The 16,220-nt window shown below is 38.3% G+C and overlaps 2 protein-coding genes across 4 annotated transcripts; both read right to left on the bottom strand.

Moving 5' to 3' along the window:
- Positions 1 to 322: 322 nt before the first annotated feature.
- LOC113029832 (V-set domain-containing T-cell activation inhibitor 1-like) lies at positions 323 to 8,161 on the bottom strand. Its single transcript, XM_026180852.1, has 6 exons — positions 7,741 to 8,161; positions 3,926 to 4,240; positions 3,149 to 3,427; positions 2,065 to 2,159; positions 1,966 to 1,988; positions 323 to 1,665 (listed from the first exon to the last, which is right to left on the bottom strand). The coding sequence occupies exons 1-6, from the start codon at positions 7,805 to 7,807 to the stop codon at positions 1,557 to 1,559; spliced, it is 888 nt and encodes a 295-aa protein (XP_026036637.1). The 5' UTR covers positions 7,808 to 8,161; the 3' UTR covers positions 323 to 1,556.
- A 1,520-nt stretch (positions 8,162 to 9,681) lies between these two features.
- Positions 9,682 to 15,900, bottom strand: LOC113029222 (V-set domain-containing T-cell activation inhibitor 1-like). Of its 3 annotated transcripts, none has more exons than XM_026179978.1 (8): positions 15,695 to 15,900; positions 15,501 to 15,590; positions 13,995 to 14,303; positions 13,553 to 13,840; positions 13,265 to 13,353; positions 13,100 to 13,168; positions 12,443 to 12,549; positions 12,161 to 12,333 (listed from the first exon to the last, which is right to left on the bottom strand). In XM_026179978.1, the coding sequence occupies exons 2-8, from the start codon at positions 15,568 to 15,570 to the stop codon at positions 12,273 to 12,275; spliced, it is 993 nt and encodes a 330-aa protein (XP_026035763.1). In that variant the 5' UTR covers positions 15,571 to 15,590; positions 15,695 to 15,900; the 3' UTR covers positions 12,161 to 12,272. The 3 variants fall into 3 exon arrangements, with proteins under 3 accessions (XP_026035765.1, XP_026035763.1, XP_026035764.1); XM_026179979.1 differs by having other exon boundaries at positions 15,813 to 15,900; XM_026179980.1 differs by lacking the exon at positions 12,161 to 12,333 and adding an exon at positions 9,682 to 9,868 and having other exon boundaries at positions 15,501 to 15,900.
- Between the last annotated feature and the right edge of the window lie 320 nt (positions 15,901 to 16,220).

The raw sequence follows: 16,220 nt of genomic DNA, 5'->3' as shown, positions 1-16,220 counted from the left end.
CTGTAACCTACATGAGGTCGTAAATTTCTCTAAATTAATTGTTTTTAATTGTTCTAAACTGCTGTAGTTCCTCCCTTGGTCCAATAAACTACATTTTGGAGTAAGTCTGTCTTTGTGTGTGTGTCTTCCTGCAGGAACTGCAGAAACCATCTTCAGCTACTAAACATGGACTGAAAAAAATTGTTCTTAATATATTTTAGTCAAGTTGTTTATTTAGTGAAGTTTCTTATGCATTATATACACACACATACACACAAAACATTCATTTTCGAGATGGCAGCATTTGAAAAGACACAAGAACCTACGAGTTACTAGTTGCTGCTCCTGTTGTGGAAGTTTCCATTTAATAAAGCCTGCAGACAAACAGTGGGTTGTAGCTAACATCCTTTAATCAAAAAAAGATCAAAAAGCCAAGCTTGGTGAGAGAAGCCATCGCTGGGGCAGACAGTCAGCAGTGTCGCCAGCCCAGCATGGCCCTGGGTTAAATACCCCCTACAGGAACAAAAAGCAGGACATAGCTGCTTCAGACCATCGGCCTTTTCCCCAAAGAAAGGTTCACACTCCCTTGCTACCTCTCACAGTCGTTGAAGAGACAAAAGACTCTTCCTGTGAAGTTGTCTGCTTCCACCAACAATCACCCGGCTGTTCAATGGCATGAATGTGTGAGACATTGAGCCATACTAAAACCCAGTGGCACCAAGGCATTACACAGTAAAATAATGTGAATAATACATGAATAAAAGAAATTCCTCTACACTGCTCAGGTCTTTCTCTCACCCACCTTTTATTTTTAGCTGCCCTCCGAGACACAGCAGGTGAGATCCTGTCCTGGTGACAGTGTATTTTTACTACAATACAGTACAAATCCACCTTAAGATGTTCTGCATGGTTCTTCCAGCAGCTTGATGGTCTCCCCTCTGTGTTTATTAAATGCCAGATGACTCAAACAACAGCTGCAAACTTGATCATCTCTGAAGTTTGAAATGATGTCTGCTGCACTTAAATTAAACGGTCCCTCATCTCAGCCCATTCAGGACTGAAAATAGTTAGTAGCTGTAAACACTGTGCAGGATGTCAGTTTCAGACATTTACATTTATGTTAAACTGCATAAAACAAATCAATCATATGTAAACACAAATAACAAGAAAAAAAAGTATGTCTCACATCATCTAAAACTGTCTGCAGTGCTTAATGTTATTTTTTCGTTCCACAGTAGAAGAACACATGTTGAAAAGCTACCAGCTCAGCTAGTAGCTAAACTCAAGTTTATCAGCAGTTTTTGACAAACAAATCAAAGCTGCCTCTGTGACTGAGACTCATCTTTTTTGCAACATTCTTCTTTGTGCTGCACAACCAAAAATCAAAGGTCCAGAAGGAGGCATATCAAAATATTTAGGTTATGACCAAGAATCAGCATAGATGAAAACAGAATTTAAAAAAAAGTGTCCTTGCTCCTCAGTGCACGTATGAGTAACTAAGTAACTCATTTGAATGTCGTTTTCAGCAGGTTTTTCACTTATGAAAGTTTTTGCTTTACTGAGCAGAGATCCAACACTCAGGAGGGTTCAGTGCAGGGCTGAAGCAGAGCTGCTGGGGTCTGCTTGGGGGATGTCAGATGTTTCGTGGCAGAGCTTCTATTCAGCTCCACCTTAAGTTCAGTGTCACTGTCAAAAAGATGAAAAGAGACCATTTGGAAACATGTCATCATTATGAATAATAAAAAAACATATACAGTCAAAAAAAAAAATCACCACATCAATCTGAATGTGCTTCATCTGATTTTCTGTTTTCATGTCATGGATGTTGTTGAACGCTGCTTCAGTCTGACTCACTACTAAATCATTTTGACTCGACAGCAGTTTAATTTCATTCATTATAGACATCTGGTTTTATCTCCATGACCATAACACTGTTTTCAAACAAGTCATTTTTTATTTAGTGTAGTTCAAACAAGATTTACTCACGTATGTGTTTTGTTGGTGTTGCTCTGAGGAAAAAAAACATAATCAGTATAAATAACATAAACAAACTGAACTGCAAAGTGAAGGGAGAAAGTTATTTACCTTTCTGCGCTTATACAGCACGAAGCCTACTGCTGCTACTACTCCTGTAATCACGATGGCTGCAATCACCCCTGCTACAGTAGCTCCTGAATTACCTGAAACAGAAGAAACAGAATCACTTAAAATGTCTTTTGGCTCAAACCTCATCATGGCTCTGAATGGAATAAGCACCCAGTCCCTCTATATTATTATTATTATTATTATTATTATTTTTGCTTTATCATCAGAATGTGGTTTAATTAGAATAATATTATTAGAATATACAGTAATGAAATCAGAGTTTGTGTTTAACTGCATAAAACTTGATAAAAATGTGTAAATAACACTAAACTTGATCATTAACCGATTAAGGTCTAAACTGTATGTGAGAACGCTGCATTGCACATGTATGTTAAAGAAAATTGACCCCGTAACACAAATTGCGGTCATAAATATTTTGTACTTTGTAGTTGTGAGTTTTGTAACCTTGTAAACCAAAATATCTGACAATTTTATGTCTGTGCATCTATAGATGAGAATTTGTGTTTGTAAAAATAATTACACAAGTTACAAATTGTTTTTTGTTGAGGTCTGGTTACAGATACAAAGCAAAAAACTACGTGTAAAACTGTAAAAAACTGTAACTTGTGTTTTACAAACACACACAAATTCTCATCAGGACTCAGTACGCATTTGATTTACAAGTTCAAAATATTTATGAGCACAATTTGAGCCCATATGTAACACCGATCATATCATGTATCACACTCATACATCATATTTGATAGATGAGATTTTATGAGTTTTCGAGAGTTCAGAGAGATTTTTTTCCTGATAAAACTCAATAAATTACACACAAAAAATCAAGATGTAGCCAAAACTATACAATTAATTAATTTCTCATTTTTTTAATTCCAATTACAAACAATGTGAATTTATTATTCATCTATTTTGTGAATCATGGTTTGCAGAGTTAAAATTGATTTCAACACTCTGTGTGGATTTCCTTCTTGTATGACAAAACATTATCTGATGTCATTTTAGGATTAAGGTGAATTTAACATACAGTACATCATATTACAACATTATTGTCTTCACTGCTTACTTTGTTTAGATGAGGTGGAGGGCCAAGTTACACTCCTCTTGCTACGGCGAGTGCTGATGGTGCAGCTGAAGGTCAGATCAGTTTCGCTGTCTGAAGGTGTCACAGAGCTACTGATGTTGTAGAGGTGTTGCTCAGTCTCCTGCATCCTGGTGTTGCACTTGCTGTTCACATTGGAGGGAGGACTGGTGGACCAGGTGAGCTTAGGTTCAGGGTAGATCCCCTCTGAGCAACAGGTGAGTGTGTTTCCTTCCCGCTGAATGTCGACTTCATGGACTGGAGCTGCAGAAAAAAGAAAAGAAAGACAGAGTTTATGTTCACATATCTTTATGGGTTCTTTTTTTTTTTTAGCATTTATAAAGCAAGTACAGTGAAAAAGCTGAAAAGCAGAAATATAGTCAAGTGTTACCAGTGCTCAATCTGTCTACACTCAATGATGTATTTTAACTGAACTTTTTATGAGCAGGACATCTTTGTCATTAAATCAAGTGTTTCATCAAAAGACTAATTGTAGTGATTTTCTTTATTCTCATACATTTTCTGGACTGCATCAGTAGCTGCATTTTCTTTGCAGGTCTTTTACTTGCAGATAAATCTAGTTTTTACAGTCAATACATACATGCATGGCACATGATATTGTTTTTATTTATATTTTAACTAGAGCTATTTCTGCAAAAAATATCTGAATATAAGTAGAAACATTTATACATACACTTGGAGAAAATGATAAAGATTAAAAACATACATTTCTTTAAAATGAATGCATTGTGTGTCACGTACCATCCATTTTTAAATTGATAAATGATTCTTTGATTCCATTTTCAGTGCTGGTGTAGCACTTGTATCTCCCTTCATCCTGAACCTCCACCTTTGTCAGCAGGAGTGAGGCGTTTCCTGAGGAGATCTGGTCGCTGAACAGTGACGTCCTGCCTCTGAAGCGCTGGTTCTGCAGTCCAAGCTGGTCTTTGCCTTCATAGAATGAATGAACAAAACGGTTTCCTGCTGATTGCTGGAACCAGTGGATGACTGCAGTGCCTCCCTCAGAGCTGCATGGCAGCATGCAGGTCTCCATGAAAATGCAGGACACATCGGTATCTGCAACAACAGCAAGAGACACATGATCATAAAGTAAGATCTGCAGCTCAAATCATTTTTAGATGCTTTAGAGTGAAAATTTGGGTTGTTAAGTAATGTTTTATTGAGTGTGGGATAAGCAAATGCATGTATAGAATTAAATGTCAAACCTAGTAGTCCCCCAGAAATAACATAACCCTTCCTCCACCACCAAATGTCTCTGAGCTGACAGGACTACAGCCGTAGTACAGACTACTACTGACCCTGAAAACAATCTTACTATGCCACGTCGACTGGTTTCAATTCCTCATTTGATAATTTCTGAATTATACAAGCCAATCCAATCCTTTCTCCTCCCAGCTTGTGTCTTTTTTTCCCCATTAGCTCAGATTTAGTGGGAGGGACAAAGATACAAAGATGGAGTCAAAGAGAAATGTGCAGTGAATGTGCATCACAGGTGAAGACGATCATGGACGAACCAAAGCAAGAAGCAAAAGACAACAATCAAAGTAAAACAGGAAATAGGAAAAGAAAATACTTAAAGGAGGCTCGGATGGATGAATGAGACGACATTCAAGGAAAACTCAGACGGGCATTAGAAGGACTTCAGACAAAACTGAGAGCAACACCAGAGACAAATAAAAATCAAGACAGAAGCTGAAAACAGAAAAGTATCTAAAACTAAAAATCATCAGGAGCCCAATAAATTTAAACATGAAAATACAGTAAATTACAAAGTAAGAATTGTAAAAAGACTTTCCCTGTGCCACAGGCTAATGTCTCTGCTCTTTCCAGCTGACTCCAGAAAAACAGTAACTTGGTTTCAGTTAAACAGGTTCTCCAACAATCTTTTAGAGTTCTTAAGAACAGATTTAATTTACAGCAGTGATGCCAAAGTCAGCGCATCATTTTAAATGTGTATGTAGTTTGGTTTCTCTGTATAACCATTTTAGTTATTTTACCAAGTGACCTTTGACCTGATTTATTAAAAATATGAGACGTGTGATAATGTTTTTAGAGTGAGGCATGTAAAGGCAGGGATGTTTTTGTTTGTTTCCTTGTTGGCAGAAGGTTTCGTGTTGAGCCGACACATGGAAACATTGCTTTGTTGTGTTGTCCAAAACTGATCTTAGAAAGATTGTGTCCCTGTGACTCCAGAGGAAAACATCTGTCATGACTGACTCATGTGGGTCTGAGTGAGGCACAGGGATCAAGACCAGCAACCTTAAAAGGTGGATCCCAAAGATCGAGCACCATAAATTCTGTCATTTCAGTTCCCATAGGGAATAATTCACAATCATTACTACTGGTTCAAATTCATTGTTTAAATATAAGGAGTATGAGAACGTGTTCATTTCTAAACTTACTGATGTCTGTATTTGAAAAAAAACAAAAAAAACTTAGACTTCATTTTTTAATCTCCATTTTCTACTGAAAAGCCCATCGATAACTAATTTAATTTCTTTTCGTAACAATAACAGCAAAAATGTAAAGGACGCTCATTTCGAGCCAGAACTCTGAACTTCGATCTAATTAAAGGAACTGTTATTAAAAGATGTTTCTGTAAGAGAGCGTATTCCTCCCTCGACAGACCCAACACCACGGTTCGGATAATGTTTTTCGACTTCTCTAGCGCCTTTAACACAATCCAGCTGAGAGAGAAGTTGGAGGCTATGCAGATGGAGGCTCCACTGGATCAGCAACTACCTGATAGGCAGACCACAGTTTGTGAGGCTGCAGAGTTGTGTGTCAGAGAGTCTGAACAGGAACATAGCAGCACCCCAGGGAACTATTCTGTCCCCTTTCCTCTTTACCATCTATACATTCGACTTCAAGTACATCACATAAACTTGTCAGATGACATGGCCATTATTGGAAGTGTGGAGATGGGAAGGGAAGAGGAGTACAGAGGACTGATTGGTCACTTCGTGAGGTGGTGTGACGTGAACCACCTGAAGATGAATGTGACCAAAACAAAGGAGCTGGTGGTGGACTTTGGCAGAAACAGATCCTGACCCTTCCCTGTCTGCATTGGTGGGACTAATGTTGAAATAGTCACATCCTGTAAGCATCTGGGAGTTCAACTGGATCACAAGCTGGAGCGGTCTGCCAACACGGACGCTGCCTACAAAAAGGGACTGAGCCGGCTTTGCTTTCTACTATGGTAAATGGTCTGTGTTTGTATAGTGCTTTTTCTAGTCCCTCAGGACCCCAAAGCGCTTTACACATCCAGCCATCCACCCATTCACACACACATTCACACACTGGTGATGGCCACAGCCACCCTGGGGCGCACTGACAGAGGTGAGGCTGCCGGACACTGGCGCCACCGGGCCCTCTGACCACTACAAAGGCTCAGATTCTTCAATGTATGCAGCAGGCTGCTCTATATGTTTGATTAGTCTGTTGTTGTGAGCACTCTCTTCTGTGCTGTGGCGTGCTGAGGTGCAGGCATCAAAGCAAAGGATGCAAACAGACTGAACAAACTCATCAGGAAGGTTGAGTTTCTTCTTGGCATAAAGCTGGCCACCATGGAGGAGGTGATCGGTGACAGAATGCTGGCAATCACGGACAATGACTCGCACCCCCTCCATAACACACTGGGTAATCTGAAGAGCAGTTTCAGCAACAGGTTCCTCGCTGTCTGAGGGAACGTTGCAGGAGGTCGTTCCTTTCTGCTGCCATCAAACTCTTTAAATCATTCATGTGGGTCAGATCCACACATGTGGACCAGAATAATCCCACCTCAATACACCCTGACACTTTTGGACACCACGACACACACACTTGTCCTTTTATATTAATATATACTGTATGTATATTTATACCTATATTCATCCATTTTTCTTTATATTTATTTATCATTACTCTATGAGTGTTTGTTGTTTATTGTATATTTGCTGCTATGACAACTGATTTTCCCTCTGGGATTCATAAAGTTTCTCTGATTCTGAAGTGTGACAGCCAGCCCTGATCTACCGTATATTCTCTATTTTCCTGTCACCAGCAGGTTTTAGATGTAGATACAAACTGATTGTTTAAACCACATTCCCATTTCACTGAGAGTGATAATATTTAATAATAAAGTTTTCAGGAAAATAAATCACAAACATTATTTGTCATGATCCTGCTCTGTGACCCAACGTTTTGAGTTTATCATTGGCTATTGTGTTGGCAATTATATTTTCTGCTTAGTTTGTTCCTATTCTTGTCATTTAGATTGCCGAGATTTAGTCTTATTTCATGTTTGTTTCTATTATATTATTCTCGGGCTGTGTTCTCAGTTCTGCTGCCTCAGCACAAATAAAGGTTCATTTCCTATTTCTAAGTTCTGTCTTGGAGACATTTGTTGGTTTCTGGTTATGACACTCCTGCCTCTCCTCACACATTCAGCTTTTTTTGGAGTTTCTCTCGTTGCACTTCCTGGTATTTGTTTTCTCGAGTAGTTTTTTCAGATTAAAACCAGGTAACTTCTGTTTACACAGGAGTAAGCTAGTGTGTGTAGTAAATGGCTAACTCACCTCCTCCGGTTAAAGTCCGCGTAAATGTCAGGAGCACCAGAAACACTGCGCACTTGTTCCCAGCCATGATCCTGTTGTTTTATCCGTTTGCAGGCGCATTAATGTTGAAGGATCTCAAACTCACCCAGCCTGTCTGTCAGGTAGTGCATATTAACGCACTGAGAATGAGGAAAACGCTAATCAAACTTCGCCTGAATGTTCAAGGTCAGCACGGAGACACGCCTTACAATAATTAATATTAACAGTTTGTAACTTCACCTGCACTAACGTGCAGAAGAGGCATCTGCTGATCAACGACAAACCGAGTTTCCGAGTTACAAACAATAAGAAAAACATTTAGAGACGAGTCCCTCTCTGTCGAGTACTGCGCAGAAATTACTTTCGTTTTTATTGAGGGTTGTACTTTGTATCATATGACGCTCGAAGCCGCACTACCACGTGACTGATTCAGGAAATAATTGCAGTATTCCGGAGTGGACCCCACCCTTATTCTGCGGACTTAGTTTGTTTGCACTCTGGTCAAGCTTTTTTTGGAAGCAGCTATAAATTTCACCCGTATGGAAACATTTTCAGCTGATGTCACCTAATAAAATATGCACATAGTTATAAATGAGTATTAATAGTATTTATATAATTAATATAAAAAACGTGGCAAGACATTTATCCCTTGTTCTAGTTTCTTTCTTCTAATTTCCGGTATATTTAAAGGTGAAGTGTTGTTTTAGCTCAACAGTAACACCTGATCTGACATTACAGAGCCCTCCATGAAAACCAGACCAGCTCAGGTAACATTGTGTGGTATGTTTGTATTAAACAACATTAATTTATATTTTAATTGTGAAATTTGTAACTGATATGGAATTATTTGTGTATTTGTTTGTTTGTTTTGTAGTCATCAGTGGAGAATAATTCGGTGGATGAGGCCTTGGTTATTGAAAGAAAAAAAAAGAAAGCTTGTTAAAGCTCTGAGCACTACTGATGTTCTCCCACAGGACAGGTGTGCATGTGAGCATTTTACCTCATTTCCTCATATTTGCCATTCCAAGACTGGCAAATTATTTCCTTTAGGCTTTGAAAGCTGTAGTGGAGGACAGATAAGCTATAATGATTCAACCCCAGCACGTACCATATGCTCCAACATGTTTATGACCCCAGGGAACCTGCAGGAGCACACTGATGTTGTCCCATAAGAACATCTCATCTGAACAGTAAAAAAATATTTTAGAAAGTCTAAAAGTGCTGTCCTCATTTAATGAGGCCACAGTTGAGCCACCAAAGGTCATTCCCCTTTATCATAGCTGCACCATGCACCAGAGGAGGAAGGAAATGGCCACTGTCCATACTCCAGAGAGTCTGAGGTTAAAGGAGAAGCTGTACATTTTACAATAAATGAGCATCATATCACTGGCAGCGCTGCTCGATCCCTGCTTTAAAAACACAGTCTTCATTAACTCTGGTAAAGCAGCAGCTGATGAGGAGATGCTCACTTCTAAATGTGCTGTTGTTGTACGAAACAGTGCTGCTTCCTCCTCCTCATTGTCACAACTGCGCATATTAGAAGCTTCTCAGTCTGTGCTTCAAAAAGAAATGGACACATTCTAATTATGTTATTGCATTTAGTCACTTACAGCCTGTTTATGTTAGGTAGCAAACTGTGCTGTTGGTTGGACACCACAGTCCTGCAGACGAGGACCAAGCAGCACTGTAGACTCTCTGTGGGCTCCTCCTGTTTGTCTTTTTACATTTTTATTCCTTTTATTATTCAAACTAAGATCAGAGTGGTTATTATGCCGGGTGCTGTGGTGAGGGATAGGTTGGTGAATGAGAGAAGAAGAGCGTCAAACTGCTGCATCTGTAACTAAACACACTCTAACAACAAACAGCACTCAAAACAAACAAACAAACAAACAAACAAACAAACAAAAAAAACAGGACAAGGTAAGCAAACTTTTGCTGTTGTGTGTGTCAGAGAGAGAGACATGTGCGAACTTGTAAAAAACTTGCTGGATAACTTAACTTCCTGAACTGAAGAAGCCTCTTGGATAAGAGGTGAAACCAAAACAAGTCCAGTCATGCTCCCTGAGACAAATCTCTGCACTCCAGTGTTTTCTAAAGCAGGTGAAATCATCTGAAAAAGAAAAGCTTTTTTAATGAATTAAAAGTCACTTTTTATAAGTAACATAAGCACAGTTACAAACCCAGTAACACAAACTCATTGCATCCTTTTTTCCTAATCTTCTCTTTTGATCCTGCTATTGTAGCATAAACACACACACAGCATATTTAAAAGGTCAGAATTATTTAGAAGTTCACAAAAATCATTAAGTCATACATTCACACCAAAGCCATGGTGTCATTGTAATCACTCTGCCTGTTTTACATTTATTGTCCACTTGATGGCACCTTAGAGCAAATGAAGCACTGTGAAGCATCAGTGCATGAACGCAACAGGTGAATGGGAAGCTTCAGTGCTTCTTAAGGCTTAAGAGTGCAGAGCAGGTCCTCTCTTGCTCTCTTGCTTCATAGAAAAAGAATCACAACTTGTTGCAGCTCTTCGCAAGCTGCTATGAGGAAATCTCAAACTTTGCCTCTTTAGGATTGCAGCATCGATTACTGCGCATGTTGTAATGTTGATAAGAGGTGGTTTTATCCTCCCCAGTGGACTTCCTGCTCTGCCTGTTTAAATGGCTTAGATAGTAAATTATTATACCCGTTATGTTGTCAATGATTACAGCTGTTGTAATTTAATATTTAAATGAGTAAGTAATAAATCTTATTATGGGTTAGGTTGATGACATTGGTTTGGGTTTTGAATTCAGTGCATGCTTTCAGCTTATTTGTGAATTATTTGTGTCATTTCTCCGTTAGTTGGTATTTATGTTAATGTCAGCTCTTCTCACAGCCGGTGGTGACTCCACCGTGTCTCCACCATCCAAATCTCCCAATTTATCTCCCTTCAGTGTTTTTGTGGATATCATTTTTGGTTTGTTTGTTTTTGCTGTTTTTTTGCTATTTTGGACTTTTTTCAGCTTCAATAAAGGTTTACTTTTTGTTCATTGGACTTCTTCTTTCTTCTGTCATTTAGGTCAATACCTGCACGTTATGGGAATAATGGTTGTTTGTTGAAGTTTGACGGGAAGCACATTCTTATATCTCAAATTCTTTAGTTAAATTGAACTTCGATCATTTCATAGCCTCCAAAACAAAATCATATTTACACTTGACTTAAAAAATGTTCCAAATGCAGAATCAGATGAAGTTTTGACAAGACTGTATTTTTTTTAATAAGAAAACTTTTCTTAATAAAGGAAATTTGTACTTAAGACTAAAAAATATGTTTAGTAAAGTCAAACTTATTTTACTTTTTTGTTTTGCTAAATACAACCAAATTTGCTATTTAACATCAGGTTATGTGTAGGTGTCACTGTGAGCATGAGAGCCTTCACCAGTCGGTAAGCAGGGTGGGCATTACAATAAACTCAGTATTGATGACTGCATTTATTGCAAGTGCTGTAGTCTCGTATGAGCTCAGTAAGAGTACGAACAACCAAATGGCACTAATGCTTCTAAATGCAAACATTAAAATTTATCAAGTCACTATATGAAGGTGTAGATCTCCAAAAGGTGCATTAACAACAAACACCATGTGACAGTCCCTAAAAACGTTAGCAGTAAGAAAAGCAAGTAAGTTTTCAACAAATAATAAAACAGTAAATCATAGTCAGGTCTTAAACATTTAATATTTGTGAATGTTTTTACAAAACACTGAAGACGTGCTGCTTACAACCTCCAGATTTCAAAACTGTGTTTTTTAATAAAACAAAAAAAAAACAAAACAACTAAAACTACTATACAAGTAAACATTTTAATTTATCCATCCATCCATTCGCTTCCACTTATCCTTTTCAGGATTGCCGGAGCCTATCCCAGCTGTCAGAGGGCGAGAGGCGGGGTACACCCTGGACAGGTCGCCAGTCTGTCGCAGGGCTAACACACAGGGACAGACAACCATTCACTCGCACATTCACTCCTAGTGGTAATTTGGATTATCCAATTAACCTATCCCCACAAGCTGCATGTCTTTGGATGGTGGGAAGAAGCCACAGTACCCGGAGGGAACCCACGCAAACACGGGGAGAACATGCAAACTCCACACGACCTCGGCCTGATGGTGGAATTGAACTCAGGACCTTCTTGCTTTGCAGCAACAGTGCTAACCACCGTGCCACATAATTTATGTGTCATGAAATATAATGAGTGACATTTTCTTTCTGCTTAATTATTTTGTATCATTTTATCGAGTAGATGAGGTAGAGGAGGAACCATATGCTGTAATCTCAACCTCAAAATATCAAAGAACTTCACCAACATGTGCAAAGTGAGCATTAGTGTCACTGATGGAGAACAGAAAAGACATCAGAGTGTATCAGCATCATTTAATGATACTGACTCAGGTACATTTAACAGATACATTTAAAAATCATTTAATAAATGGAGAGGTCACGTTGTCTGAGGCCGTGTTTCTACAGGATTCACATTTCTGTGGGTTCTGCCGCTGCCTTTGGTAATAAATCATCTCCCTCATGGTCGTGACTGCAAAATGAAATTATAAAGAATTCTGTCCTGAAATACATTAAGAATAAACAAAAAAGCAAACCAAAGATACGCTGGATTAAAAAGAGCGGGCGAGAGAGAGATTTACCCTGGAGCGCTCAGTGTTTTCAGTTCCTCTGAAGTTTTTTCTGTCAGGACCAAATCGAGTTGACTTGATATTTCTGCAGCATCAGGAACCTGCTGAGCCTGATGGGACTGAAGAAGAGTTTGTCATCCAATAGTTTATATTAGTTCTATAGCAAGTAGTACAGCTATTAAATCATGTACTAAAAAGGGTTTTGTATACGTTTAATATCATTTTTAAAGGGTTGCATACAATCGTGTGAACGTTTTCCTTTTCATATGACTTTAAACATTTTAAAATACTTCCACTGTGTTGTTACTCTTTTGCCTTTGAACTTGCACATGTTGGGTTAAAGCATAGAAATACATTATTTTAGGATTTTGTTTCATTTTTATAAGAAAAAAAGATCAACGTTGGACTATTTTTTTTTTTAAAACAGAATATGGTTTAAATTTAGATTACCATATACACTTCAAACATTACAGAAACATAGTTGAAAAGGTAAAAAAAATTTAAAAAAAAGGAAAAGAAACGAAAGGTTTTTTTTTTTTATTATTATTAATTAATTTATTTATTTATTTATTTTAAAGAATTAAAATGGCTTGAATTAAATTTTGGACTTTCTAAGTTAAGTTTGGTCAGATTAAGGGGGCTCATTGCAACATCTGTGCCTGTCTGTACCTGTAACTCCATTGATCCTGTTTCCACTGTAGGCAGCACACTCATTGGCACTGAGCAGCTCTGGTGCATCTAAAATGTTGCATTATTAATTCAACACATCAACACAACAGATCCCCAAATTTCAGAAGTAGATACCCTTCCTGATATCTGTTTGTTTGTCTTTACCTTACTGTTAAATTTATTGCAGCATATCGGTATCAGGCCTAAGATTACCGCAATCATGATGACGCCTGCCACCATGGCTTTAGCGATGCCTGTAGCAAACACACACAGACACGCACATACACAAATGAAAAGTGTTGATTTTACTTATTTAATAATCAATATAAATAACTATAAATAACTATTATATGTATTTTGTTAATAAAAAATTCTGAAGATTTTTGCAGAACATTTTTTTATTTGGTTGGTAAAAGTCTGACTGACTGACCACAAATCTTAAAACACACTTACCTTCTTTCAGGTTGCGGTTTGACAAAATGGCTGTTTTGTTGTTGCTGCGAGTGGTGACAGTGCAGCTGTAGGTCATATCAGTGAAGTCATGTTTGGTGTCAGGGAATATGACAGAACTCTTAATGTTATAAAGTTCTCCGTTCGGTCCACTCTGCTGGACTATGGTTGTGCTCCTGAAGACGGTTTGACGGCTGGTGGACCAGGTGAGCAGAGGTTCGGGGTAGATCCCCTCAGAGCTGCAGGTGATCCTGTTTTCTGCCTTCTCAATGTTGACCTCACGGACTGGAGCTGTCATAAAAAATATACTTTATGAATTATTCACTCTAAAAATATTATTTTGTCTTGAAATGTTTTTTGTTTATAAGACAAAGATTGCTATATATCTTCATGCAAATATATAGTAAAAAAAAAGTGTCTTGTGTTTTCTGTATGTTTCTCGTACCGTCCACTGTTAGGCTGATAAATGAATCATTGTTTCCCCCTGTTGCACATTTGTATCTGCCTTCATCTTGAAACTCCACTGATGTCAGCTGGAGTGAGGCATTTCCGTTGGATATCTGGTCTTTGAATAATGATGCCCGGCCTCTAAAATGCTCATCCTGTTGTGTAAGCTGGTCTTGTTTGGAGTTGTAGGAGAGGATGGAAACATGTCTTGCCTTTAGCAGACTCCAGCTAATAACTGCATCAGTGCTACCCAGGAAACTGCAGGGTAAGATGCAACTTTCCTGGAAAACACAGGACACCTCAGTATCTGCAACACAAAGAGACACCCAACACAGTTCAACTTAGAGGACATTTCTCTGAAATCCAACAATTAAATTAAAAATAGTTCGTTTTTCCACCAGTAAAACCTGGTGTCCACATTAAACACTATGAAAATACAAAACCAAGCTGGTTGCTTGAATATAAACACAATGCTGTTTGAGTCTGATATAGCTGAAAGATGTGTCACTCTGGTAGCAACATTACATACTCCACATTTTCCCACACAGAAAACAAAAGTATGTGACAGCTGGAATGCACGCCGGCATGAAGGTCAAATTCAAAAACTACATTTCTCATGTGATACCATTTTTAAAGTTTACACTAACACAGTAGGTGAATAGGAACTCGGACTTTGTAGCAAATCACTATTCAAAAAAACGTTATCTTAAGTGTTTAAAATTTAGTTACACGTCAAAAATGATGCACAAGAGATCAATCGCAAGGATTTTCCAAATTTGATGAATAGATAATGATTCTTTCAGCTGCTCTCTTTGCTTCTGTCTCACCATATCCTCCACATCTTCCTTTGAATGTTCTCTCTCTACATCTGTGAACCTTCTCTATGTTCATCCTCTTTTCTTCCTGCCTGGCAGCTCCATATTCAACATCGCTTGTCCAATATACCCACTATCCCTCCTCTACATGTGTCCAAACCATCTCAGACTTGAGTCTCTAACGTTGTGTCAACCTAAGCGTCTGATGTACCCTTTTCTTTTCTTGTCCATCCGGGTCACTGCCAACAAAAATCTTCAACTGTTCCAGCTCCAGCTTGGTCTTCTGTCTTTTGTCAGTGTCACATATCTGAACTATGCATCATAGCATAGTCTCACTGGCATCTCTTAATGAATGATGCACATACAAAATAACACAAATGTGAGAAAAAAAAGTCTTTGGGCACAAATATCTCTGAAATTTCTGCCATTAAAGTTTATATAACGGAACATAACAGAAGACTGGATTTCTAGCCAAAATACTAGTCAAGCAACATCAAAGTAAAAAAAACCTCCTTCAGACAACCATCTATGTAAACTTTCTGAGGAGTACAAACAAAATATTAATACATTTCTTATTGTAATTCAAAATCCTTGTCTAATTTTCTGGCATGTTCATTTTTTCTTTGAATAAAAACCACCATGACCCGAAACACACCTGTGTTAATGACAGTCATGGCAGCCTCACTCACCTCCATTTGTAAGAGTCCACAGAAAAGCCAGAACAACACACTTGATCCCGATTATCCTGCTCAGTTCCATATTCCTGCTGCTGAATCAAACTTCATAACAGAAGAAAAAAGAAGTCTCTCTTAGAACATGTAGTTTTGGCGTTCTAGATTTCTGCCTCCACGCCCACAGAATGAACTGTTTCTCTTTAGCCTACCATATTGTTTCCTGGTATGTTTAGATCCATTCATAATAACTACCATGATAATGGTTAGTTATAATGGTTAGAATAAGGTATTATGCATATGTACGCATAAGATAACACCTCACTCAACTCCTTTTATCCACCGACAGTTCAGGATGGTCAAAAACACGATGGACTTGATCCCAGTCATTAGCTCGTTCAGTTCTAGTTGCCTCCCTGTTACTTCATCAGTGTTTGAAAAAAGAACCAACATGTTACTAGCTCATAACAAAACTCATCGGGCTTGTTTGTTTGCTTGTGACGCTGTCAAGTGTCTTCAAACTATGACTCAGGGAAGTGTTTGAAATAGCTAGGTGTGGTAAGAAGAAAAGAATGACTTGTCAATCATCAACTTTTCACAGGAAGAGTCATTCTCTGAAATGCTACCAAACCTTTTACTGCGTCTTTCTTTATTTTAGCTGCTCTCACAATCCAGGATTCAAGTGCAACTGTCCTCCCCTCACACATGCGCACACGCTAAACACTAAAAACATTGATT

This window comes from Astatotilapia calliptera, chromosome 9 (genome assembly GCF_900246225.1).
Source record: "Astatotilapia calliptera chromosome 9, fAstCal1.2, whole genome shotgun sequence".
Taxonomy (NCBI): domain Eukaryota; kingdom Metazoa; phylum Chordata; class Actinopteri; order Cichliformes; family Cichlidae; genus Astatotilapia; species Astatotilapia calliptera.
This window is presented reverse-complemented; position numbering and strand designations above follow the sequence as displayed.

Bases quoted from the DNA above. Each gene is read 5' to 3' on its own strand.
- LOC113029832 (XM_026180852.1), bottom strand. From the start codon at position 7,807: ATGGCTGGGAACAAGTGCGCAGTGTTTCTGGTGCTCCTGACATTTACG. The intron at 3,428-3,925 runs GTACGTGACACA...TTTTTTCTGCAG, and splicing joins TATCAATTTAAAAATGGATG to CTCCAGTCCATGAAGTCGAC. The intron at 2,160-3,148 runs GTAAGCAGTGAA...CTTCTGTTTCAG, and splicing joins CTCCACCTCATCTAAACAAA to GTAATTCAGGAGCTACTGTA.
- LOC113029222 (XM_026179978.1), bottom strand. From the start codon at position 15,570: ATGGAACTGAGCAGGATAATCGGGATCAAGTGTGTTGTTCTGGCTTTT. The intron at 13,841-13,994 runs GTACGAGAAACA...TTTTTATGACAG, and splicing joins TATCAGCCTAACAGTGGACG to CTCCAGTCCGTGAGGTCAAC. The intron at 12,550-13,099 runs GTACAGACAGGC...ACTCTTCTTCAG, and splicing joins CAGGATCAATGGAGTTACAG to TCCCATCAGGCTCAGCAGGT.